Source organism: Cynocephalus volans, chromosome 7 (genome assembly GCF_027409185.1).
Source record: "Cynocephalus volans isolate mCynVol1 chromosome 7, mCynVol1.pri, whole genome shotgun sequence".
In the NCBI taxonomy this organism is placed as follows: domain Eukaryota; kingdom Metazoa; phylum Chordata; class Mammalia; order Dermoptera; family Cynocephalidae; genus Cynocephalus; species Cynocephalus volans.
The window spans coordinates 78,047,103-78,074,892 of record NC_084466.1 but is presented as its reverse complement, the minus strand read 5'-3'; the positions used below and the strand labels follow the sequence as shown (position 1 = coordinate 78,074,892).

The following is a 27,790-nucleotide window of genomic DNA, read 5'->3' as shown; positions in this document are numbered from 1 at the left end:
GCGGCATGAGCGCTGCTGCGCTCCCAGCGCCACACTCCCCTGAGTGAGCCACGGGGTTGGCCCCTTCACTGGATGTTGATAACCGACTATCTTACAAGTACTCAGGTGGAAAGGTGGGGTGGGGGGTGCATGCTGGAATTTAACATGTCAAAGTATCATAAAAAGTAAGAAGACATGACATTTGCATTTATGAACAAAAAATTTCTTGTTGCATTCTGATTGGAGGCCGCTCACTGGGCCCTGATAGCTGCCTCTCTTCAAGATCTGATCCAAGTAGGGAAGCTACACATTTTATAAAAAAGGAAGAGGGGCATCCCAGCTTGAGCCAAAGGGTGGTGATAGTGAAAAGTTAAACCCACCCTGTGGGTGGCATAGACAGGTCACTGCCTAAACCTTTTATCTCTTAAGAGGCACATCCCTTTCTGGATCAAGAGCCAGATGGGCTTCTGAAAATTGGTTCTTGGAGACTTTTGGAAAGGATGACCCCAGAGTCTTTTCCATTATTAGAATGAAGCACAGAAGACAGGGAGCTCCTGGCCATTAGGAAAACCTAGACAAGAAATCACTTTTTTCCAATATACGTTTTTTCAGTCCATTTCTCTGGAACATAAAAAAGAAGCCAAAATCATCTTAAATATTATAGGATTCATCAGCTATATTATGAGCTTGCAATATAATTTATGTAAAGCAATGTGATGACCAGAAGAATTTTGAGGTTATCAAATATGGCGTAACACAAACATAATGTAATGGAAATAATGGAATTCTGACACCATTTCTAAAGAATAAGACCAGGTTATGATATTAAGTGTAAGTGCGACATTCATATCCTTATATTTATGATTTAACGCAGCCCATCTGAATATCTACGATGTTATTTTCAGCCAGTAAGAATGTCCATTCTGTTTTTCAGCTTCTCCAGTTGGCAACGGTTATATCAAGCCTCCAGTTCCACCCGCTTCTGGCACGCACAGGGAGAAAGGGCCACCAACCATGTTACCCATCAATGTGGACCCAGACAGCAAACCAGGAGAATATGTCCTCAAGAGTTTATTTGTCAACTTCACCACTCAGGCTGAGCGAAAGATTCGCATCATTATGGCAGAGCCCCTGGTGAGTATGTGCCATGAAACCTGCCTCTTTTTAAATTCATCTGTACACTGCATAGACTAGACTTGACCACTGTAACAAAGGATAGATGGCTTCCCCCCTAATTTTCAAAAGTTTTGTTTATACCACAAGTAATTTAAAAACAAATGATTGTTAGGTTTCCTGATTTAAGGGGGAAAAATCTGAAAGTCAGGGACTTTAAAACAATCCTCAACATATACAATTCAGTAGCACATTTCACTGCTGCATTTAGGACTAATAGGCATAATTTAGCATGAAGAAATATTAATCACGGGCCGAGCCCGTGGCGCACTTGGTAGGGTGCTGCGCTGGGAGCGCGGCGACACTCCCGCCGCGGGTTCGGATCCTATATAGGACTGACCGGTGCACTCACTGGCTGAGTGCCGGTCACGAAAAAACGACAAAAAAAAAAAAAAAAAAAGAAATATTAATCACAGAAAAATTGTGTCCAGACTCTCTGCTATGTATGTGCACATACTTTCGGCAAAATCTTTCATCCTGTTTTTAAAATAAATGAGAAAAAACATTACCCTTCTTCAAGTGGCTGCCTGGACTTCCAGTTTGAGAACATGAGGTCTCAGTACCATATTGTCAGAGGAAGTGTTTTGGTGAGTCGTTCAGAAACATGACTTTGATTTCTGAAAATTGGAAGACAGGAAATTCTTGACTCACTTTAGGTCCATTATTAGACAAATGATGCCCTTGGACGTCAGTGTCTTTCTTTGCAGATGCTTCTGCTAGAAAATAAGGCATGCCAGCCTTATGTTAATTACTCTAACAGGACTCTACAGAGTGCTCAGTGTCTAAAGGACAGTCAGGAAGGAAGAAAGTGCGATTGGTAGATTCAGATTACAGTACTTGTTTTCTGACCTTGGTGGGGCCACACACAATAAGAAAAAAGGAAAGGAATTCAGAGTGATGCAGCTGTTTCTATAAAGCATGGCTTTGTACCTCCTGTGAGGATACTGGGGCAATGAGAATTTAATTAGAAGTTTGCTTTGCAGAATCATAGCCTAAAATAATTAAGTGAAATATTATTGAGCACAAGATACAAGTCTCTGAAAATATGTAACAGACGATTCATAACATCATCTGTTAAAAAATTACCTTTGTAAGAATCACAACTTAAGGTGCGGGAATCACAGTTCAAGAATGTTTGTTAAATGTGTTTACCTGAAAGTCATAAACTTTGCACTTTAAAGTTTTTATTAGATCAATGGAGATTATCTTTTTGCACCCTATTCACAAAATTTTATTCATTTATTCGATAATTATGGAAAATGTTTCTTGTTTTTAAATCATTTCAATTTATGCTTAGTACAGTACCTTCTTCTTCTCATTCACTCATGTTTTTCGGTTTGTATTCTTATAACTAATAATAGCTAATATTTATGGTGTGTTTACTATGTGCCAGGCACTGTGCAAACTTATTATCTCTTTTAATCTTCACAGTGAGCTCAGGTAGATAGGTAGTATTTATATCCCTGTTTACAGATGGGGAATACTGGCACTCAGAGGGTTAAGTAATTTATTGCCCAAGGTCACACACAGTGTCGATTTGGACTCAAGATGGGTGACTTCAGAGCCCACTTCTGAACTACGTTACACTTTATTGCTGGTCTGTGCGTGGTCATCTTCATATAAAGATATTGTTGCAGATACCGTTGCTAACTTCTTAAAACAAACCAACACCAGGCTCTCCTGTAACTTGAGTCAACCAAGGCAAGTACCCAAGTTCCCCCTGATCAGAACAGTGCTGACTCTTGGAAGCCTTTGTCTCCTTGAGAAATGTTCAGGCAGTTTGGACTCCCTCCTCTGGTGGAGACAGGGAAGCTGCCTCTGCTCCAGAGGGTGTGGGGAGGTTAAGGAGAGAGCAGTAAGGCACAATGAAGATACATTTCACTCCTTAACATGAGAAAAGGGCAAAAATGACCAGACAAGTCTCTCTGAAATTGACTGGGATGGCTATAATCAAAAAGACAGAGAATAACAAATGCTAGCAAGGATATGGAGAGAAGGGAACACTCCTACACTGTTGGTGGGGCTGTAAATTAGTATTACCACTATGGAAAACAGTATAGAGGTTTCTCAGACAACTACAGATAAATCTACCATATTACCCAGCAATCCCACTTCTAGGTATATACCCAAAGAAATGGAAATCATCATGTCAAAGGGATACCTGCACTCCCATATTCATTGCAGCTCTATTTACAATAGCCAAGATATGGAACCAACTTAAATGTCCATCAACAAATGACTGGATAAGGAAAATGTGGTATATACACCATGTAATACTTCTCTACCATAAAAAAGAATGAAATTCTGCCATTTGCAGCAACATGGATGAGCTTGGAGAAGATTATGTTGAATGAAATAAGCCAGGCACAGAGGAAAAAAATACTGCATGTCCTCACTTATAAGTGGGAACTAAGAGAGAAAGAAGGAAGAAAAGAAAGACCCCAGTGGCACGTTGGACTTGCAGAGGGAGAGGGCCGTCCTAGGGATGTGGAGTGGGGTGGGGAGGTGAAGTCAGGGATTAATTGGGTGGGGGACACAAGGAATAATCACAGTTTGTGGTAATGGGCATGCTGATAGTATTGATCTGGCCATCATATCTTGGGCACAAGTGGTGATGGTCAGCTTTGTACCCCATGGATATGCATAACCAATAAAATTAATTAATTAAATATTAATTAATTAATTAATTGTTTTAAAAAGGCTCTTTGAAATTGTAGATCCTAGTGAATTTTCCTGAGGAACTGGGAAGTTGTACAAAAGTTGAAAGAGATGCTTTGAAGGCTAGGTCCTGATCCGTTTTGAGCCATCCATGTTTCCAAAATACTACAGTCATGAGCTGCATAAGGAGGTTTCGGTCAAGGACAGACCACATAATACAACAGTGGTCCCATAAAATTATAATGAAGCTGAAAAATTCCTACCACCTAGTGGTGGTGTAGCAATCTTAGTGTCGTAGCGTGACACATCAGTCACATGTTTGTGGTGATGCTGGTGTAAACAAACCTACTGCAAAATATGTGGAGGAGGAGTGCCCGGCTTACCACGGGGTGACCCTGCCAAAGGCAGCTCAGCCCTCCGAGATAGAAAGTCAGGCATTTGACACTTTAGGTCTGAGCCCAAGTGACAGAGTTGTGGTCTGCTTCAGAATTCTTGCATGTCTCAATGATTCCCACCCACCCCCAGAGCAAAATAATAGTTAATATCAATTAGCTAGCGCTGAATGCTTGCTGAGTGCCAGGCACCATCCCTACCTGCAATGTAACGTTCATAGCTTTGTGGGGTGGTGTTATTCTAATCCCCATTTAACAGATGAGGAAAGCGAGGCACAGAGAGACCTAGTGACATAAATAGAGGGCCCGCGCTCAGGCAACTGGTGGCCACTGGAGATAATGGGGAATTCACTGCTGCTCCCTTTCGTAATCCACTTCCACACAATGACATATTTCTCAGAACAGATCCCCATCATTAAGTGACATATGACTGTAGTTTAAATACTGTTATTTAAGAATTTATAAAGTATAATAGTTTGGGTTTAACTTTTTTCATCTTTTCTCAGCTTGGAATTTGTTTGCATGGCATTTTTTCTTCTTGGAGTAAGCATTAGGTCTGAAACTCACATATGCCATAGCATTCTTTTAATTAGAGGTGGACATTTTGTTCCTTTCTATGACACCACTAAAATATCTCCAGGCAAGAAAGATTGGAAAGAAAAAGTGTAAGTCCTCTTCATCAGCAAATCTTTATTGTGTGCCTAGTGTCAGAGATTCTGCTAGGTACTAATGGCCAAGTAGACACACTGTATGTTTTTAGCTGAACAAATGTATTCGATCCATTTTTAGTGTTGTTCCTTTTTATAAAAGGAGACTCTTTATTGTCCTTGTTTTTTGGCAGACATATTAAACTTCCATACAATATCCATTTCTTGTCTGCTGAAAAATGCTTGGTAATCTTTTGTCCTTATATTTGCTTACTTATAGGACAGTAACTGTAAATGCATTCTGTGGTTTATTACCTGATTCTAAAAGTGTAAATGTCCATTTGGCAAGAGGTGTGATTTTTGATGTATGTAGAGCACATTTAAGGTAAATTGTAATAATGTCCCCTACTACAAGTATTTCTCTTGCTGAATTAGCTTCATTTAGAAAGACATTGAATCCTTTAATACCCTGAGTTTATGTCGGTTTGTGTCAAATCACAAAACTGTATTCTATTATCCTTAATATAACTAAACTTGTATGGGGATGGGAAAGGTAATTTCCAAAAATTTGGAAGGATATATATTTGTGGAGCTAATCAAGAATCTGTATTTTTCAGTTTTATTTTTCAAATACGGACTCAGAATTCCATACCAGTTAGACAGACCGTGTGAAATAGATTATATACAACATTAAATTAAAGTTTAAAGTCTTATTTATCACTTTCCAGTATTCAAATAGCTAACCTTAAAGTACAAGAAATCAAAAGGTTCTGCCAAAATCAAATTTTAGATTTTTTTCTTTGTAAATATCTTTGTAAACATCTTTAAACATTTTTTGCTTTTTCAGCAGTATTGCTCTTTGTACCCAAAAGATGTTCAGGTCATATTATTAACATTTATGGATGAGTCAATACTTTTATTCTCTTTTTATTGCTTCATGAGGACATTTGATAGCATTAGTGCTTGTCTCGTCTTACCATTATTTCACCTTTCCTAAGCAAAGTATTCTAAATGAGTTAGATGGAGTCATGTGTATCTTTTTTATGGTTTTATTTTAAAACTCAAAAAGTATGGAAAGTACTATGATGGATACAATTCCTTCATGTATCCTGCTCCTTCTCTGTGGTTTAAATTTTTTTTCTTCCCAAAGTACGTAATTTTCAGTGCTTTAAGTAAGAGTCAGTAGGTAGGAAACCACTCAGTCTTGTTCACCTAAATGTCTTTACACATGTTTCTCCCTCATTTATCAGTGAAAGTTCAGCTGGGAATAGAATTCTAGATTGACATTCATTCTTCCTCTAGACTTTTGAAGCTATATTTCAATGGGTTGCCTCTATCGTTGCTATTGAAAAGTTTCTGGTTAATTTGTTATTTCTTTCTTTCTTTCTTTTTTTTTTTTTTTAATCACTGACCTGTACAGTGATCCAAACCCTTGACCTTGCTGTTATAAGCACCATGCTCTTACCAAGTGAGCTAACTGGCCAGCCCAATTTACTTTTTCTTTGTGGATTATTTATTTTTTCTGCTGTTTGCTTTTATGGTTTTTCTCTTTCTCTTTGGTGTTCTGCAGTTTCACTACACTGTGTTTGGATGTGGATTTACTTTTGTTTTCCTGTTTAAGACTCTTGGGCTTCTTGAATTGAAGGTTTATATCTTTCATTAATCCAAGAAAATTATTAACCATTAATTATGTGAAAGTTGTCATTTCTCTACTTTCCACATTGTCTTTTTCTCTCACTCTCGTTCTATGTATATGGGACCTTCTTATGTTATATTCCATATCTTTTTTTTTTTTCCACTTTGGAAATGTTTTTTGGTTTTATTATTATTATTATTATTATTATTATCATCATCATCATCATCATCATCATTATTATCTGTGGGGTACAGAATTGAATTTCAATAATACACGTATACAATATGTGGTGATCAAATCAGAATAATTAGTATACTCATATTTACAAAATGTAATCAATTTTTGTGACCCTTAACTAGGTTCTTTCCAGCCCCTCTCCTCCTCCCCCTTTCCCCTCTAGTAACCATAGTTCTATTCTGTCTTTTCTTTTTTGGAAAGTTTAATGTATTATTATGATTGTTTTCTTTCTTTCTTTCTTTCTTTCTTTCTTTCTTTCTTTCTTTCTTTCTTTCTTTCTTTCTTTCCCTTCTTTCTATCTTTTCTTTATTTATTTATTTTAGCTCCCACTTATGAGTGAGAACATGTGGTATTTCACTTTCTGTACCCGGCTTATTTCACTTAACATAATTTTCTCTAAGTTCATCCATGTTGCAGTGAATGGCAGAATTTCATTCTTTTTTATGGCAGAGTAATATTCCATTGAGCATACATTCCACATTTTCCTTATCCAGTCACCTGTCAATGGGCATTTAGACTGATTCCAACTCTTGGCTACTATAAATAGAGCTGCAATAAACATGGGAGTACAGGTATTCCTTTGACATGGTGATTTCCATTCCTTTGGGTATATACCCAGCAGTGGGAATGCTAGATAATATGGTAGTTCTATCTGTAGTTGTTTGAGAAACCTCCATACTGTTTTCCATAATGGCTACAATTTGTATATCTTAATATGAGAAATGTTTATTCAGCTCCTTTGCCCATTTTTTAATTGGATTATTTGTTTTCTTACTGTTGAGTTGTTTGAGTTCTTTGCAGATTCTGGATATTAATCCCTTGTCAGATGCATAGTTTGCAAATATTTCCTCCCACTCTGTAGGTTGGCTTTTGCTCTGTTAATTGCTTGTTTTGCTATACAGAAGCTTTTTAGCCTGATATAATTCCATTTGTTTACTTTTTCTTTTGTTGCCTATGCTTTTGGGGTCATATTCATAAAGTCTTTGCCCAGTCCTATACCCTGAAGTGTTTCCCCTATGTTTTCTTTCAGGAGTCTTAGAGTTTCAGGTCTTACATTTAAGGTTTAATCCATTTTGAGTTGATTTTGGTATGTGAGAGATACAAGTCTAGTTTCATTTTTCTACATGCAGATGTCCATTTTTCTCATCACCATTCATTGAAGAGGCTGTCTTTTCCCCAGTGTACATTCTTGTTGCCTTTGTCAAAGATCAGCTGGATGTAAGTGTGTGGGTTGATTTCTGTGTTCTCTATTCTGTTCCATTGGTCTATTTTTATGCCAGTACTGTACTGTTTTGGTTACTATTGCTTTGTAGTATAGTTTGAAGTCAGGGAGTGTTATGCCGCTGACTTTTTTTTCTTTTTTTTTTTTTGCTCAGGATTGCTTTGGCTATTCAGCATCTTCTGTTGTTCCATATGAATGTTAGGATTGTTTTTCCTCTTTCTGTGAAGAACGTCATTGGTATTTTGATGGAGATTGCATTGAATCTGTAAATTGGTTTGGGTAGTATGGACATTTTCACAATGTTAATTCTTCTGATCTGGGAGTATGGAATGTCTTTCCATCTTTTTGTGTCCTCTTTAATTTCTTTCAGCACTCATTGTAGAGATCTTTCATCTCCTTGGTTAAACTGATTCCTAGCTATTTCATTTTGGGGGAGATTATTTTAAATGGGCTTGCTTTCTTGGTTTGTTTTTCTGCTAGCTTGTTATTGGAGTATAAAAATGCTACTGATTTTCACATCTTGATTTTATATCCTGCAACTTTACAGAAACCATTTATCAGCTCTAAGGGTTTTTTGGTAGAGTCTTTAGGTTTTTCTATATATATGATCATGTCATCTGCGAACAGGGACAGTTTGACTTCATCTTTTCCAGTCTGGATGCCCTTTATTTCTTTTGCCAGATTGCTCCAGCTAGTACTTCCAATACTATGTTGAATAGAAGTGGTGATAGTGGGCATCCTTGCATATCTTTTTTACCCTTCTGTTATTATTTCTACTTCTTTGTCTCTTTCCACTGTAATTTTCTCAAATCCATCGTCCAATTCTTTAATGTTCTCTTGGTCTGTGTCTAATCTTTTCTTTTACCCACCCATTGAGAATTTTAATTTTGAAAGATATTTTTTATTCCTAGAAGTGCTGTTTGGTTGTCTTTTAAAATCTATTTAGGTTTTTTTTTTTTCATTGTATTTTGTTACTTTCTTAAGTTTACAACTTTTTTTATGTCTTCAATCACCTTAAACATACATTTTCTGTCCTCTCTAGATTATTGTTCTATTATATCAATATTTGGGGGCCTATACTTCTGTTCATTGTGTCTGCTAAGTCTTGCCTATGATGGATTGCTTTTTATGTACTTTGAAGTTTTTCACTGTGAATTCTATAATGGGATTTATTTTTCTGTGCGTCTTCCTTGCATCCATTGTTGTGGGAGTGTTTTTCCAACATGTTTTTGCTTTTGTTTCTTTCTTTTGCCTAAGAGTTGTCACTGTCTGGGGCCAAATATTCTGTAACTTTCTGGGCTTGGGAATTTCTGCATCCAGCAGGTGATATAAATGTAAGCTCTTTCCCCTGTCAAGACAAATCTGTCTTTTATTCGCATTTTTCACACACACATGCACAACACACACACACACACATACACACACACACACACACACACACACAGTCCCTCATGTTTAGGACTATGCTTTACATATAACAGACAGTACATGTTTCTTTTTGAATGAATGAATGAATATACAAATGAATAAATGAATGACTACAACATTAATATACTAGCTTGAAAGGAATGTCTTTATAGTAACCTGTATATTTCCAAAGATCATTTTGCCAACCTCTAAACTGATAATAATAGATTTTGTTCTGTTCTTTGCTCTCAGCAGATGCATACCCTACAATGTTCTGAGTACAAGAGACATTGATTCTCAGCCTCCTGCCTTGCGGCACCTAAAGAATACCCCATTATTCATTGATATGGTCACCTGTCCCCCACCCCCACACCAGCAATAGGTGGAGAGTAAGGTTGACTCAGCAGTCAGACACAGTCTCAGAATGTATGCTGTCATTGTCTACAAGTCTCTCTATCATATAGCATCTGTCACTGTAGTTACAGGAAAGTACCATCTTAATAAACTCTTTTCCAAAAACAAGACTCTCCAGCTTTTCAAAATTCAAGAGCTTTCATCACTTTTGACTTTATGGATTGAATGGCCAGAAGAGATAAAGATAAAACAACTTTCATTTAGACTGATCTGGATTTGAATCCACTTATTTAGTACTGTGTGGCCTTGGGCCAGCCAGTTGACCTTTATTTTTTCTCATTTTCAGAATGGAAGTAACAGTACCTAACCCATAAGGTGGTTGAGAGGATGAGAGGTAATGTGTGGAACACCTGATATAATCCTGAGCACATATGAAGTGCTCACTTGTCATCGTCATCATCATCATCATCACCCTCATGGGGAACTGGGATCTACTAACCAAATTTCCTAATATAATTCCTAGGAAGTCAGCCTGGTGTTTCCATTCTTTGTGTTCACTCAGACAGAATGGAGGCTTGAGCTGCCTGCCATTGCTATTCATCACTACTGTCAAATGGTCGTCCTCAACTCTGTGAGGTGCTGACACAGCCAAGACTACTTTCAGGAGGCCTGGTCTGGGCCCTCTAGGTGCTTGTGCTTTAGGAGGTAACAGATACAAAAAAATTGAAGTACCCAGGAGTAGACAATGCCCCCACTATCTCACTTCCAGCAAAATACTTGAGGCTTACCCAGGTGTCAATTGTGAGGACCTAGGCAATGAAGCCAGGAATTTCAAGTAAGACCACCTATAATGGTTTTCAAAGGCTTTCAAAGAGGAAATTTCACAAGTCCTTGAGAGTAGGGGTCTCAGCGACAAATAGTAACAGCATAGTGACCAGCCACACTAGGAGGCCAGCTGGCCCAGAATTGAAAGGCCAGGTTATTCAACTAAGTAAAGCAAGTTCAGAAAATTTCAAGAATTTTCAACCACACTTCTCAGGCTGCCTCTTTTGTCCACCTCCTTCCTATAACTTGTTTCATACACAAGAAACTTGATTTTTCATAAAAGCCCCACCACTACCCTGTGCTTCTGGCAAAGTCACTTAAATATGATTCATCATTATTTTCTTGTCTATAAAATGATAGCAGCCAGGCCCAGTTTTAGCTCCAATGTATGTAACAAATGCAATAAAAGTAATAACTCTTGCATATCTGGGTATATATGTGTAGGGAAAGTGAAGATAAATGGTCAGGGTCCCTTGGGGGTTTGGAATCTTGCCAAACATTTGATGTAAATGATAACTGTGCACGTGCACCCAGGTATTCCTTGGTTATTGTCTAATGTAATTGTGCGTGTGCACCCAGGTGTTCCTGGGTTGTCTGACTCACACCCAGGTGTCCTGGGTTATTGGACTTGAGTATAAAGGACGAATGGCTCTGATCCACAGGGCCCCTGCCCCTGGAATGACCCCAGGGGGGCCATGGGGAGGCCGCTACTGCCAGAGGCTGTTGCTGCCAGGGCCCCTGTAACCCTCCAGAAGGCCACTGCCACTGCTGCTAGAGGCTGCCGTAAGCTGCTGCTGGGTCTGTAAGCTGCTGCTGCTGCTGAGGAAGCTGAAGACTGAGCTCGTGTCATCTGCCAATGGTTCCCAGGATCTTTCCCAATTACCTAGCTAGTGTACCTGCGTGTGATGGGTCTGGTGACCCAGCCAGGCATGTGAGGGGTCTGTGACCCAGTCTGTACAACGGGTTTGAAGGGTCTATGGGCGGGATTCCAACAATTACCCCAGGCATACAATAAGTCATGGCTTAGAGAATCTACCCTAGTTTAATCTTTCATTGTCCCTGCAAGGAGCTGTAGTGGAAACTAAATCAGGGATTGGGCCAGTGATTCCATCTGGATCCAGAGTCTATCAGCATAAAATGTCAACAAGAAGAAGAAGAAATTCTAACTCACCTGACAAAGAGTTACTCAGAAAGAAAGTAATCTATTTTCTTTCCACTTTGAAACCTGGAGAAAGGAAAAAGATCTCCATGACTTCAAATAAAGATAACACACCTAATTCTCGTCTTATCCTTCAGCAGAGACTATGACAGCAGAGGGAGAGAGCTGTGCTGGTCTTCCTCTAACATCCTGGAATTTAAAAACACTTTTACAATGAAAAGTGATGTGAAAATGGGGATTTTTCTTATTGGGATTGCTTGAGCCTTGATAGCACTTGCTCACAAGATAGTTAATGGACATGATGCAGGTGGATCTTTCAGTTTGGAGTGCAAGTGTGGGCTGGTGGACACTGTAATAATTCATAAAAGTGCTAACTATGTCAAGATATTCCATAAAAGCTTAAAAATAACAGAACATGATCTAGCCGGCTTGCTAACATAAAAGAAACAATGAAGGGAATTTCTGTGTTAAAATAAGACTAGAAGTCACACAAAATATTTTCTTGGGGTATGAAGTCTTTGAAGAATCCAGGATGCCACACTCACTTGTACCACACAGCATGAATCTGCAGTGAAATATGTCATGTATTAAAACCAAACCAGTATGAACATCAGTCATGGCTAGCTGGCACAGACAATGAAAGGCCAAGCAGTTAACTAATGACAATGCTCCTGCATGCTAATGTTGTTCCAGGTTCAGACAGTGACCTCGCTGACATAACTCTGTTCCTTGGCCCTGCATCTCAGGCTTCCACCAGCTACTTCTGGGTGCTGATTTCACAGAGTTGGCATCAGGACAACTCTCCAGTTAACCCAGAAGTGAAGCAAGCAGGACACTGTTCTGTAATAATGACAATGGTGGCCCAAAAACAACAAACTTTATACGATGAGTGGCTCCAGTAGTTTTGATGAATTTTATTGTACCTCTAAAGAAAACTAGGCCTTTGGCAAGTGAAGTACACACTCACCCCAGCTTCCTCTTGTGATTTTAGACCATACATGATAAGAGGTTAGGATACACTCTATTTGTAGTTATAAAAGAGCTTTTTTTTTTTTTTTTTTTTACCTCTGGACCATATAGAGATTGAACGTTCAACCAAAGTCTATGTTTCACCCTCTCAGATACCTGGCTTGTCTGCAGACTTCTGGATATCAGAAAACATTAGATCTTTCCATCTGGAACCCTTTTTAATATTTAAGGAATTTGTGAATTGGGAAATACTGCTTACTAAAGGACAGAATTATAGCTTCTAATTAAGTTTAGATCTTTATGTGGTGGATCTTCATAAAACCGATTATAATTAATCATGTTCATGGCCTTATAATCATTTACTAACCTCAGCCATGTGATATTTCATGATACTATTTTATCTCACCCAAGTTTGAAAGTTGGTGGTTTTCTGAACTGTCATATATGCCAATCTTTCTGTTCTGAGCAAATCTTACACATCTGTTGACCATGGATGTGTAAAGAGCAGAAACACCAGCCTTAATTCCTCTGCACTGTGGATTCAAGTCAGCTTCCCAGAAGGACAATCAGCTAGTCTTTTTGGCCAAACTCCTTTTTAAATAGAGGCTGCTATTGCTTCAACAGACCTAATAAGGGAAATATAAAGAGAATAAAAATAATTTCTAGATTTAGTTCCCTTTTGAGTGTAGGGATAAAGTCAAAGTAATGCTGGTCTGGAAGGAAATCAAGAAACAGTGCTGGTCAAATTAGGAATATTTATATCACACTTGACAAAGTACTGGCTTATTTTCAAATTATAAATACGTAAATAACTTTTAAAATAGCTGTTTCTTAGTGAAGCAGCTTAGCCTGGCACCTCCCTTTAAATAAATAATGTCTATAAAGACATTCACCAGAAACCTGAAAAAATGTCTGTAAGGACATTCACCAGAAACAAAGAGTTGTTAGTGGCTAAATCCCGAGGTAATTGTTAAAAGGTTTCACTTAGCTGCTAAATGAGGTGATCTTTCAGATGAGTTCACAAACTCGCTTTTTTCTCTACATGGTTCAACTCGAAGTTTGTTTGCCTTACAATGAATATAAGCTTGTTTTCCTTATTATGCATACACTCGGAATCATTTAAATGCAAAACATTTCTTTTGTGCCTCCTAAATGGAAGTTTTTCATCTATGAAATGAAGTTTAGTGCACCACCGTATAAAAGTCTGATTGAACCTTATAGCAAATAAACCAGGTGAAAAGTATCATGAAGTAATAAAAAATATCAAAGGGCTTTTTATTTCAACTTAACCATATCCAATTCAATTCATTCATAGGCAAGGCCATTATGTCCCATGACTTTATGAGGAGATTATCAAAGTTTTCTCTTTTTGAGAATACAAAACTGGGTGATGGTTATTTCTCAAGGTACTTTCAGTCTTTCTCATTATTTGCTTCCTTTGCCCATTTACAAAGACATCGTTTTTAACACAAAATATATCATCATGTCTTTAACAAGCGACAGAAAATGCCAATAAAAGTACATTTAATAATAATGGCAGAGTACTAAGTCCTGAAGGCTCTTTCCTTACAATCACTGATATAATATTGCTACATTTCCACACAGCATTTAGCATTTTGACATTCCGGAAAATCATTAATACAGTTTTAGACAGCAGCAATCTTTACTGTAGCATCGTAGCTATTTTAACCAGAACAAATTTTGATTTTCACAGGTCATGCTGACAATAATAAGACTTATGTCTTATTAGGTATTTTTGATTGTCACATATATATCTAATACATTCTGACTGCAAAGATTTCTTAAAATACAGTATTCCATTTGGTGATATTTCCTGACACCTTTGAGAATTTCTACTCAATTCATAAGTTGTAACCACATAGCTTGAAGGGAGGCGGGGTTGGAATGTTTCCAAAGATGACTCAGTCCTGAGGAACACAAACATTTCAGGAGAAAGAGAAGGAATGCCTAAAGAAGTAGGAGGAGAACAGGCAGGAGGTGGGGGGCTTCGAGCAGAAGGAAGGGAGTGATCAATAGTGTCTCACTGCAGCTGAAAGATCCTGGAAGAAAAGTAACGAAAAACAGCCACCAGACTTGCCATTTGGAAAATTACTGGGGTCTCTAGGGACACTATTTTGGTGGTGGGAGAAGAGCCAGCTTGCAGGTGGTGGAAGAAAGCACAGGAGACGAAGGGAAGTCAGCAAGTGTAGAGTACTCATTAGAGAACTGAACGTGAGAAGAGGGCTAGAAAGGAAACAGCAGCAGAGGTGATGTGAGGTCAGGGAAAGCACTAAGATGGAAGGGTTTGAGCAGGTGGTAGCTGAGAGAAGCACGGGAGGGAGGCGGGGGGTGGAAGACAAGGGGCAGCGAGGAGCTGGCAGTGAGGAGCTGGCAGTGAGGAGCTGGCTGGTGGAGCAGGTCCCGGAGGAGGCGGAAGATCCATCCACGTGCACCGAAAGCCATGCACAGAGAGCGTACACGGGGCAAATAAGACTGAAAACACGAGCAAAATAGAATGTTACCCAGAAACAAACGAGTGACAATTGTATCTTACAATCCTTGTAACTGCTGTAGTTTAAAAAAAAAAAAAAGAAAAAAAAGATGACTTTGAGAGCTGCTCTTTTGTTCAGTTAAAATGAAGATTAAATTTGTAGCCAAATTTAATTGAAGTTTCCCCTCCACGGTTCAAATAATGGATTTGTACTTGGTGCTGTTAAATTTGGCTGAGAAATAGGTTCCACTGAAATGAGCAAAACCAGCTGCAAATAGGACAGATTATCTCAAGAGTTTTTAGTTTAAAAAAATATATAAGAGAATATTCTTCCCAATTAGTATCTGTCTTCACGTTTCATATCATAGGGTATTGCTCAGCATCTTACCTGCTAACCTTTTAACTTATCTGAGACACTTTCTATATCATTCTCTTGATCTTGGGTTTTATCCTCAGTGTTTTGGGTGAAAATCAGCATATATTGTTTTGCTTCAGGAAATTCATTTTAGCAAATCTGCTCATTCGTTCTCATTAGAAACCTAGTCAGGACGTCATGAGGTGATGTCCATTTCTACCTGTGGACAGACTGAAGCAGGCATCGAGTGGGCTCAGTCCTCTGCCTAAAGTTCCACGATCCGTGCAGACCATCAACATGAACAGAATATATCTTCAAGATGAATCACACCCTGGGTCCCTGGCTGCCCCTCATGTTGGGGGAGTCACTTGGGGAGAAAGAGTCAATATGCAGAACATGAGTTCTCAGCCTCATTTCTTAGATGTGTTTCCAAAGTTGAGCCAAAGCTGGCACAAATAAGATCTGAAGAGAAAAATATGTCAGACATGAAAATATTTTGAAGCCCATTTTTCTCTGGTTCAGACTGAAGTAGGGTGCCTGCTGCTGTGTGCTGTGAGTGCTGGAAGAACATTTTTAGCAGCATTTCAACAGTCGGGTCCACAGCTCTCTACCCTGAAAGGCACTGTCACCCACGGGGATGGGACAGCTCACTACTCAGCCTCCTTTCTGTTCTGGTGAAGAAAAGAAATCCTAACTGCAGTACTTCTGTCCTGATATTACTTGTCAACTACTCAGACCAGACGTATGTATTATAAAATTTCACTGCTGATGGCATCAGAACCCTCCACTGATCATGCATAAAAACGGTCCTATAATCAAAAACACTGTAGCTTTAAGACTTAAGAAGTTTAGTGGTTGGTTGTTCTGTTGGTTTTTTTTCCTTTTAACTTGGTTGTTTTTATAGCTACCCCACCATTAAATTAAAAGGTTTTCTCTAAATTACATATTAAGAATTAAAGCCATGTAATAATGTTAGGCTTTTTTAAGAGAGAAGGGCAATTGCTTTTTATAACGTTTTTTTCCCAATTTTCTGTAATACAACTTTCTAGTAACACTAGGAAGCTTCCAGGAAGCTAAAATTAAAGCTTTAATTAGTGTTAGTGGGAGTATGCGTTGCCCCAGAAAATACATAGAAGTTAGATTCAGCTCCTAAATATGTTGAAAGAGGGCACAAATGTTAATCTTACCTAATTCTAATAATAATGATATTTAAAAGAATTTTAATAATAGCAATAACTACTTATTACTGAGCACTTTGTGCCATTCATCTTTCAGTTCTACAAGGTAGGTTGGTATTATTTATCCCCATTCCACCTAAAACATAACTGAAGCTTAGAGAGGTTAAGTAAGGTCCACATTTTGTAAGTGAGGTTAAGTAAGGTCCATGTTTTGTAAGGATTCTAACTCAGACCTCTCTAAGTGTCAAGTCCATGCACTTAACTACTATGAAAATAACATCTTAAGCAAGGTTGATGACCTATTTAACAAATTGAATAATCTCATATTAACTCCAGTGGCTGGGTTTAAAACATTTATTGAAATATCTCTGAGGGCAGTAATAATTTGAATCTTTCTAGATTAGTGAAATCTTACTTGTGTGGGGCACACTTGGAATTTGGGGGAACCACTAAAAAGTCAGAAGTAGAAAGTGATTTTTTTTAACAATGACGGAAGTGATGCATCATGACCTCCTATTTCTAGTTTTTGTTTGGTTGTTTTTTTATGGAGAATTTCAAACATAAACATATTAATACACAATAGCAGAGTGAACCTTATGATCATCTTCAACAATTATCAACTCATGGCCAATGTGTTGCGCACTCCCCGAGCCTCACCCAAAATTATTGGAAGAAATAGTAGAATCCATATCATTTCATCTCTAAGTGTTGTATCTCTGAAAAGATAAAGATTCTTTTAAAAACAAAACTGTAATACCATTACCACACCTATAAAAATTAACAATAATCCCTTAACATCATCAGAAATCCAGTAAATGTTCAAATTGCCGATTGTCTCATGAATGTCATACTTTCTTGTAACAAATTATTTGAATCAGGATTCAGATAAGATCCACACATTGCAATATCCTTTTTAAAAAATCAACATGATCCCCTTTTATTTCTCTTTTTCCTCTTCCTTACAACTTATTTATTGAAGAAACGTCTTTCTTTCCCTCAGAGTTTCCTTCAGTCTGGATTTTGTTGATTTCATTCCTGTGACATAGTGTCACATATTCCTCTAACTCCTATGTTTCTTACAAATTGGAAATTAGATCTAAAGCCTTGGTCAGATTCAGGTTTGATTTTTTTTTTTTTTTTTTTTTTTTTTTTTGGTCAAGACTGTTTCATGCTCTTCTCTTCCATCAGAATGGACTTAATGTCTAGGTCTCTCCGTTTGTGCGTGTTGTGAGCAGCCACTGGTGTTCAGTGCCAAGTCTCCTGAAGTCTTTGGTCTTATCAGGTCATCTTGTTATAGGCATCGGGAGAAATCACCCTCGGAGACCGATATGGAAAAGGAAAAAAAAACTTTATTGCCGGCTGCGGGGACCGCACCAGCCAATTCAGAGTGCCGTGGTGAGCTGTTTTTACTTTAGGTTTTTAAAGCTGCAAGCGCCCCGATCACAGTGCTAGGAGTTATTAGCCAATGCAAGCAAGCCAGCAGTACATAAGCTAATTTTGCAGTTAGCATGGCTCCTCCAAGCCCCTCCCACATTTTTCCACCCGGGTTTTTCCCGCCTGAGTTTATACAAAACGGAGTGGTTATTTTAAATGGCATCAGTCCTGCTCTCAAAAAAAGGACATTACTTCAGTCCTCTTGTTCACTGTCATCTGGTGAGCTGGAGCATCTGGGTAAGATAGAATCACAGACTAAGGTCTCCCAGATAAGAACTTCCAGGGATCCCTCACCCCAACGTTATGCTTTTTTTAAAGAATGATTTTGTAAAAACAAACATATCATTCAATTCATGAACTATCAGTAAAATATAGAACAAAGACAGATTTTTAAAGTATACAAAGTACACTGTTCTTGCTCGATGAATGGCACCATTACTTGAAGTCTCCTTTGCCATAATCTGTTTTCACTTGTTCATTAAATACTCATTGTTTATTCTTTGTTAATTTTGCTTTACTACTTATCTCATGCTCTTTGAGCAGAACCAGGATATCCTGAATGTGCAGACCTTGGATTCTGTGCAGCTGGTCCCCTCCAGGAGAAGCTCAAGCAAACCATGCCTGTGCAGCTCTCTTGTTAAGTGGGCCTGAGCCTTACTGATCTTTGCACTGTATTCATTCAGACAGCACTGTTGTGAGTTGGAGCAAGTTTGTCTCCTTCCTTTTCTCTCTTCTTCTCTCTCCTTTTCTTCCTTCCTTCAGTCCTTCCTTCCTTCCCCCTTCTTCTCTTTCTTCTTTTTGGATCAGAATTAACTTTTATAGCAAATAATAATAATACAAATAAGGATTAGTAATTATAAAATACCCTGCTGGAAGTTCAGTTAAAGCTTCCTAACGTAAACAAAAATTTAATGATTAGGGAGAATTATTTTGGTAGACCCTTGACTCTACCCAAATTATTTTTGGAGAGAGTTAGATGTGGGGCAAGTCAAATCAGATGCCCCGAATTCACCTGTTACACCTAATAAATGTACGATTGGTAGGTTGTCCCTCAACACCAGTCTAATAAATAGACCTTATTTTGTTTCTAAATATAGGGACTTAGAATAGTGTATTACTTTCAACTTTTAATTATCTGTCAAGCCCTAAGATAAATAGTAAAATTTTTCAAATAAATGTCATCGTTCTTATTATGTGGTTTCCATTCAAAACATTGGACTATTTATAGCATCAGATTCTTTTTTTTTAATTGGCACATAAAAATTTTATGTATTTATGGTGTACAGCATGATGTTTTGATATATGTATACATTGTAGAATGAGTAAATCAAACTAATTAACATAACTATCACCTCACATACTTACCTTTTTTGTAGTGAGAACATTTAAGCATCTATTAAGACTGCTATAACAAATTACCCTGGCTTATAAACAACAGAAATGTATTGCTCACAGTTCTGGAGGCTGGGAAGTCCAAGATGAAGGCACCAGCAAATGTGCTGTCTGGTGAGGGCTGCTCCTCCTAGATGGTGCCATCTTGCTGCATCCACACATGATGGGAGGGGCAAACAAGTGTCCTTGGGCCTCTTTTATAAGGACCTTAATCCCATTCACGAGGGCTCTGCTCTAATAATCACCATCCAAAGGCCCCACCTCTTAACACCATCACCTTGGGGGCTAGGTTTCAACACATGAATTTGGGGGGGACACATTCAGACCATAACACAATACATTATTATTAATTGTAGTCACCATGCTATACAATAGATCTTCTGTTTAACTGAGACTCTGTAGCCTTTGACTAACAACCCCGTTCCCCCTCCTCCCATCCTGACCAGCAACTATTATGCTACTCTCTGCTTCTAGGAGTTTGACTATTTTAGATTCCACATGTAAGTGAAATCATGCAGTGTTTGTATTTCTGTGCCTGGCTTACATCACTTACTACAGTGTCTTCCAGGTTCATCCATGTTTTTGCAAATGACAGAATTTCCTTCTTTTTTAAAGCTGAATACCCTTCCATTGTGAATGTATAACATTTTCTTTATCCATTCATCCACTAATCAACACTTAGGTTGATTCCATATCTTGGCTATTGTGAATAGTGCTGCAGTGAATATGGGCATGCAGATATCTCTTTGTCATACTGATTTTATTTCCTTTGGATTATATACCCAGTAGAGAATTGCTGAATCATATTGTAATTCTATGTTTAATTTTTTGAGGTACCTCAATACTGTTTTCCATGTCTGTGCTAATTTATGTTCCTACCAACAGTATACAGGTGTTCCCTTTTCTCTACGTGCTCAGCAACACTTGTTATCTTTCGTCTTTTTGATAAAAGCCACTCTAACAGGTATGAGGTAACATCTGATAATTATAGTTTTAATTTGCATTTCCCTGAGCATCAGATTCTTAATGTTTTGGCCCAAGAGGTATGTGTTAGGATGAATAGCAAAAATCGTGGTGGAAATGATCAAACACTACATATTAAAGTCAGAATAGCTAAGGGAGAATTTCTCACTCATTTAAAAACTGAAACTTTCTCCTTCCATGAAGGGGGAAATAGATGAGAAAAATTGTAACAATAATGGCATTCTTTTATAATATTTAAGAGCCTCTAATAATTTTTCTTGTGTATATTCTTTTTAGGAAAAGCCATTGACAAAATCTCTACAACGAGGAGAAGACCCCCAATTTGATCAAGTATGTGATATGTTATACATGTTATATACTGGTTTTTATTTTGAAATGCATAAAAAGCGAGGCCTGAATACTCAATACTGTTGTATTGATGAACTTCCTCAAAGAGGACATGGGTATGTGGTCTTAAGAACTGTGCCCTGCAGCATTTGCAGTTGTGGTTTACAGTAGATGTTCAGTAAATGTCCATTGATTTGAGTTAGAAAGAACTAAAAAGTGCTAGAATAATTTGAGTAGGCTCTTGATTGATCATTTCCTAAGTCTTTGTATATCAGCATTAAATAAACTGAGAAAAGATAGTTTAAAGGAAGTTCCATTCAAAGACTTGAGATTCTTCTGTATAAATAATGCTGTGTGATGATCGGATCTCTGCACTTGAGTTTATTTATGTTGTCATCCAACACTGTTTGAATGCCTACTATTTGCATGACACAGTATTAGGCACCAGTGATACAAAATCTAGGGTAAGTTTTAGTTCTTCAAGAATTCACAATCCTGTGAGAGAGAAACCACCTCAGCAGTAATTATAAAGCAATATAGGACCTTAGATTCTAAAAGAGAAAATAAGAACATGAACAAAATAATTTGAGATATAATAAATGCAAAGAAAGTCCTTTAAAAATGGATAGGATTTTTTTAAAAATCCTAGTAAAAGGATATCCAACTCTAACCAGCACATAATAAACATGAGAAATCAGGATCTGATAGATCCTGATTCACTAACTTCAGGAAGGCTTTAGGTAAGTTTGAGAATGACGGACAAGAGGACATCAGAAGTCAGAGATGTGTTTATGGTGTTCCCTAAACTACAATTAAGGACAAAGAGGACAGCATGTTCTTCAAAAACCTCAGTTGGTGCCAGTGTCAAAGACAAAATCCTGCTGGATGCACCGTGGCCTGATCTAATATGGTGTTTTTTGTGGTCTAATGAAGAACAGACACAGAGTACACTTTCTGTAAGGCTTTGAAATTGCCCTTAATGTGGAATCCAGAGAAGTATCCACCTGTACAAGTCCAGACTTGTGCGATCCAGAAACATCATGACTGACTGTAGAGACAATATCCTCTATTTTTTATTTTATGAGCTGTTCCCTGAGACAGACCTCACAAGTTCATGCTCATGGCCAGCCTCCCAAGGCTGCTGTGGCTCTGGTCTTGCTCTATATTGCTGGCCGAGCTGGCAGTTTTCTAGAATGCTGGAGAAATGGGCAATGGGCCTCACCTCTCTGGGGCATGGTGCTATCTTCTCTAGTCACAGTATCAGTTACTGTTGTCACCTGGAGGATGCCAGGGTGGTCAGAGACCCTTGCTGAATATGGTACATGATGTTTGGGGTCACCGTTTCGGAAATGTGACAAGCTGTTCTTCCTTCTGTTCTGTTCAAGAATGTAAATATTTAGCATCTATCTTCTGTCATTTTCCACTCTATTTTATATTCTTTGTCTCTCTATCCTTTAAATTATCATTGTCCTTTTCTCAAAAAAAGTACATTATTTTTCTACAGCTTAATGTACCTCTTTCTTTATTCTCTGGGAAAAGAGTTCTTCTAAATTTTAATATTTGCAAATAATAATTATCCCAAATAATAGGGCTTAAACACAATTTCTCATTTACTATTGAGCTTTCTATTCCTGTATTTCAACATTATGGAGGACATGGCCTTTGGAATTACACACACCTGGGTTTAAGTCCCAGCATTGACAATTAATTGGCTATATTACTTTTATTTTTTTATTTTTATTTTTTTTTTGTCTTTTTCGTGACCGGCACTCAGCCAGTGAGTGCACCGGCCATTCCTATATAGGATCCGAACCCGCGGCGGGAGCGTCGCCGCGCTCCCAGCGCCGCACTCTCCCGAGTGCGCCACGGGCTCGCCCGGCTCTATTACTTTTAACCTTGCAGCTCAGTGTTGCCCATGTCTGGCACTATCAGCCTCACCAGGGAGCTTATTAGAAATGCGGAATCTTGGCCTTGCCCTGGAGCTACTGAATCCGCATTTTAACAAGTCTCCCAGGTGACACATCTGTACTATGATTAAAGACACTTTCAGGGTGAACCAGTAGTAAGATGTTCACGGAGAACTTTCCAATAAGACACATGGGATTGTCCTCTGATCACTAAATCATAAATTCACATAAGAACTGGGAGAGAAGACAATCTACAAAGTCTATCTCATTTTAAAGAGATAGAAAGACTCCAGAAGCTTGACTGAAGTTGGTCCACCTGTGGATTCAATGGAAAAAAGTCAGCAAAGTAACTTCCAAAAGGTGCCTGCTATGGTTTGAGTGTGTCCCCTCCAATCAGGAGTTCCCCATGTGATAGTATTAACAGGTAGGGTCATTAAGAGGTGATGAGGCCATGAGGGCTGGTCCCTCATGAGTGGATCAGGTGCTGTTACAAAAGGATCGACAGAGGGTGCTCATCAATTTTTGCAGTTCTGTCTTTCATGGACATGGCGTTCAAGGCGTCATTTTGGAAACAGAGACCAGACCCTCACCAGGGAACAAACCTGCAGGTACTATGACCTTGAACTTCCTGGCTTCCAGAACTGTGAGAAATAAATTCCTGTTCTTTCTAAATTACCCAGTCTCAGGTATTTTGGTATCGCAGCACAAAACAGACTAAGTGCCCGGTCAAAGTTTCAACCAACGAATTATAAGAATTTTGATCCCTTTTGTAAGGCCATGAATATATCAACATCTCTTAGTCTTTTGGCATTAAACATTCAAATTATGTAATTCCCCTTGTTCTGATTCCAAACAGTAGGATTTTAATCTGGATTCCCACAGAGATCTGTCTGTGAGAATAGACTCCATTGCCGTAATTATAGGAGTGGTAGTAATACCAGAGGTAACATTTATTTAGTACTTACCACAGGGTAGACACTATGCTAAGAACATCCTTTGAACAGCATACAACTGGTCTCTGTTTAGAGGATATTTGTATCAGTTTCTTTCTTTTAAATGTCACTGGTATTGTAAGACTGGCCCGAAAGCGCGAATCTTACTTGTTGGGAAGGCTCATCTTGCAAAGACCAGGAGACAGAGATCGCTGCAATCAAGCAACAGGAGTTTATTCCAGCATGCTGGGGTCACTTAGCCTCCTGGACAGAAGCGACCCGGAGCCTTTAACACAAGAGCTTTTTAAACAGTTTTTTTGGACAGACTTTCACAACAGGATGAGTTGTGTACTGCTTGCTTGTTATCTGAGGCCCCTTTAGATTTATTGGTGAGCTCTAGCGAGCTGGTACCCCGATAAGGAACAGTGCACTTCCCAATCGTTTATCTTCCAGGTGGCTTTTAGATAAGGAACTGGTCAGTCAGTTCCTGGAACCGGGTGGTGTTTTACTCCCTTCCTGGAATTTAATGTGTCTGGGCCTGCCTTACTTAAAATGGTGTTAGCTATGTTTTCTCATTTTTAGCAAGCATTATATACAGAAGCAAATTATGCATGTTAAAGTTATATTTTTCTCTACAGTATGAATGAGAGGGTATATTGAGCTGGGTTTCTATCCTATTGCTGCTTAATCCTAGGTGGCCTGTTTATTCCTCCATTTAAGCAGCCCATGATTTATTTTCCTCCTGCTAGAAATAGAAGTAAAAAAAAAAAAAAATCATGTAGTGTTTATATTAATTTACTAAGTCCCTGCTCACATGTTATCTCACCAGACATCACTGAATCCTTCAAACATCTCCTAGAAGAATATATCATCTTCATCTCTCCATTACATTTAATGGAAATGAGTCTCAGAGAAGCTATCCAATATTACATGACTAAAACCTGAAGCAGCCAAGACCGGAATCCATATGTTCTGACTATTAAGCCTATGCTTTTTACTGTATAATCAGTTTGTTTCTAAAAAGTAGGTTGATGAGAATTCAGTCAGAGGAGAGTTTTCAACAGGTAAAGGATCTGTGATTCTGTATCAGTTATGATTATGTTTCACTGCAAATTACAAATAACAGTGGCTTGAACAAGATAGAAGTTTGTTTCTCTCTCATGTTCAAGAAGTATAGAGGAAATCAGTCCAGGATTTATATAATTTTTTCTTTTCCCTTTACCATACTCGTACGGCTGCTGGAGCTTAGCTATTACTTCTGTATTCCAGGCATCAGTAAGGAGAAATGGGAAAAGGAATTATAGGAAAAAAACAAAAAACAGAACTTGCCAACATTCCATACACCATTTTTGCTTATATCCAGTTGCCAGATGTTAATCACATGGCCACATCTAGCAGTAAAAAAGATTGGGAGATTTTACTTTGGGCAACCATGTGTCTATCAAAAAATGGGGTATTTCATAACTAGGGAAGAAGGGAAGAGTGGGTATTAGGTAACAACTACCTGTCTCTGCTAGATATTTTGCCAAAATGTTCAATAACACTAAAACTATAGTTCTGTACCTCTTTTTTTCCCACTGTGGAATTCTCCTTGAATTTGCCAATTTTCGAGTTGTATTTTAAATATATGTATATGTTTAGAGGCTAAAACATCATGTTTTCTTAAGCTTTCTTCTATATTTTCTGTCTTAACTTTATTTTAATATCTCTTAATTTAATTATAATCTAACCCTAGATAGAATAAACCTGGGGGGAAAGCCCTATTGTTTCATAAATGACAAGATGTCTGAACAAGATTAATTTTTTTCTAGGCTCAGCATTAGTAGGAGAAAAATCGTACAAGTAAATACTTTACATATTGGAGAGCTAGGAATTTGTGTCCTCATTCCCAGAATTTCACTTTTCACAAATTTCAAGAATATGAATTTGACACATTCTTACACAGCACCTACTATGTGGCAGCCATATGCCCAGCATTATGCCAGTTGCAGAAATAAATGTGAAGAAAGCCTGGTGCCTGCCCTGGAGAGGCCCCCAGTCTAGTGGCAGAGAGACATAAGAAACTGTGATCAGATAAATGATAACCCCAGGCTAATAAGTAAGCTGACAGAGAAAGGTCCATGTGTGGTGTGAGCCCCAGGAGAGAGAGAGGGCTTCACAGAGCAGGCAGGACATGTTCAGAGCCATATGGGCTGTAACTTCCAGTCCCTGCTAGTGAGGAAGTCCTATCAGTAATGAGAATCAATCAAGGTAGAAGAGATTTCCAACAGCACTTTGAAGAGGTACACTGCCACTAACTTATTTTAAATAGCTAAAGTAACTGTCAAAGCTGAGTAAAATAAATGAAAAATTGTCATGATAATAAAGCTCCTGAATTTAGCGAACATTTGTGTGTGTGTGTGTGTGTGTGTGTCTGTGTACACACACAAAGCTCTGTGTAGGACACAAAGATGTAAGAATGTGGTCCCCAGGAAGGTCCCCAGGTCCCCAGGAATGTGATTCACATTCCAGGAACTTCAGATCCAGAAGAGGATAATACAACAGTGCACAAACAGCTCTGACAGGAGCCCTTGTGTAGGAAGTGCCACATGAATAGTGTGGACAGTAAACATTTTGAGATTTCAGGGCCAGCTGCCTAGGAAAAGCTTTCTGGAAGAGAGAGTTTATCAGGTGGCTAAAACAGTAGAATCAATTGGACTTTGCTGAGTGCTGATGGTGAGCAAGATAGGAAATTTCAGAAGTGAATATTCTATGCAAAGGCACTGAACAGAACAGTGACATTTTAAGTTATCTTTGGGGACTGATAAATGGATCAATTTAGTTGGAGCAGAAGGTGCATATTGTTAAAGAATAATCTTCAAAAAGAGGTAAAATCATGACTCTTATACAGATATAAAATGAACATGTGTTAAAGATTTTATTTAACTCATTGTTAATGAGGGGTGTTACAACCAGTTCAGAAGAAAATCCAAAAATCAGACCCACTTATAAATCAGGAACATTGAAATGGATGTGCGATCAGAGGCAAAACTGGCTCCTTCCACACAGGAGAGGGAAGTTGATTGAACTTTCACCGGACAGTTTTTTCATGTCTGTAGACAAGAATTATTTTGCATCACTGTCATTCCTCTACCATTTACACAGCTTTAAAATAGCTCAAAGGCATTGAAAGGTGTAGATCCCCCATAGACTCAGAATCAGATAACCCCTGGAGAAGTGTGCTCTAGTTTTCCATTGAAACACCAATTATTTCTCCAGTCTGGGAGTGTTAGGAAAGAGGTCAAGCTGCATAGGTGGGAAGGGATCAGATTATGGAAGACCTTAATGCTAGGTGGATGGAGCTTCCTCCTGCACAGACCAGTATCAAAGTAATCAAAGTGGCAACTTGATGTTCACCTCAAGAAGGCAGCATTCACGAAGGGAGTAGTGGAGAGACCCTTGACAGCTGGAGGCATTTTGGGCATGTGGCACTTGATAGATTTGAGGCCAAAAGTTCCTGAACTAAAATGGAGGTGGACTCTCAAGAAAGGTTGGTTATAAGCAAAATTATATAAGAAGAATCAGTATTGGTTGAGAGAAGTCAAAACAGAAGATAACTGTAGTTTTAAACCATGATTTGGAGCTATTTCCATTCAATTCAACAAGGAGTGCCTGAAGCATACTGGGATCTGTGCAAGGTTCTGGAGTTACAAAAACCAGCAAGATAGACTTCCTGCCCCCAAGGAATTCTCAATCCCAGGAGGAAGACAGATGTGTACACAAACACTACTGCAATGTAAAGGCTCTCATAGAGGTAAGTATCAAGTGCTCTAGGAAGTCAGGTAAGGAAGCAGTTGACACTAGGACAGTGGACACGGGTGTGTCACACAGGGAGCAGTCAAAGAGCAGTGATTTAAAAGATACAGTTATCCGGATGAACAAGGTGAGCCAGGTTATGAGGAGTCTCATGGACAAAGGAGAAGTTGAAGGTGAAAAGAGCAGAGTTTACTACCCTTTGCAGGGTAGTTGAAGCCATGCTGAGGAGCCTGGACTATTTTCTGTGGATTAGGAGCTTGTCAAGCAGAGGAATGTTATGTTTGGGGGGGAAGAAAACAAGGGAAGGCTATAAATCAGTTTATGCATATGGAATTTT

At 38.5% G+C, this 27,790-nt stretch overlaps 1 protein-coding gene across 5 annotated transcripts in view; it reads left to right on the top strand.

The window, feature by feature from the left end:
* The window catches only part of FRY (FRY microtubule binding protein), a 216,918-nt gene that overhangs the window by 14,598 nt on the left and 174,530 nt on the right, over window positions 1-27,790 (top strand). For all 5 annotated transcript variants that reach the window (XM_063101926.1, XM_063101924.1, XM_063101923.1 and 2 more), the window contains exons 2-3: window positions 914-1,113; window positions 20,769-20,822. In XM_063101926.1, the coding sequence (XP_062957996.1) occupies window positions 914-1,113; window positions 20,769-20,822 (254 nt within the window). The remainder of the gene's footprint in view (window positions 1-913; window positions 1,114-20,768; window positions 20,823-27,790) is intronic.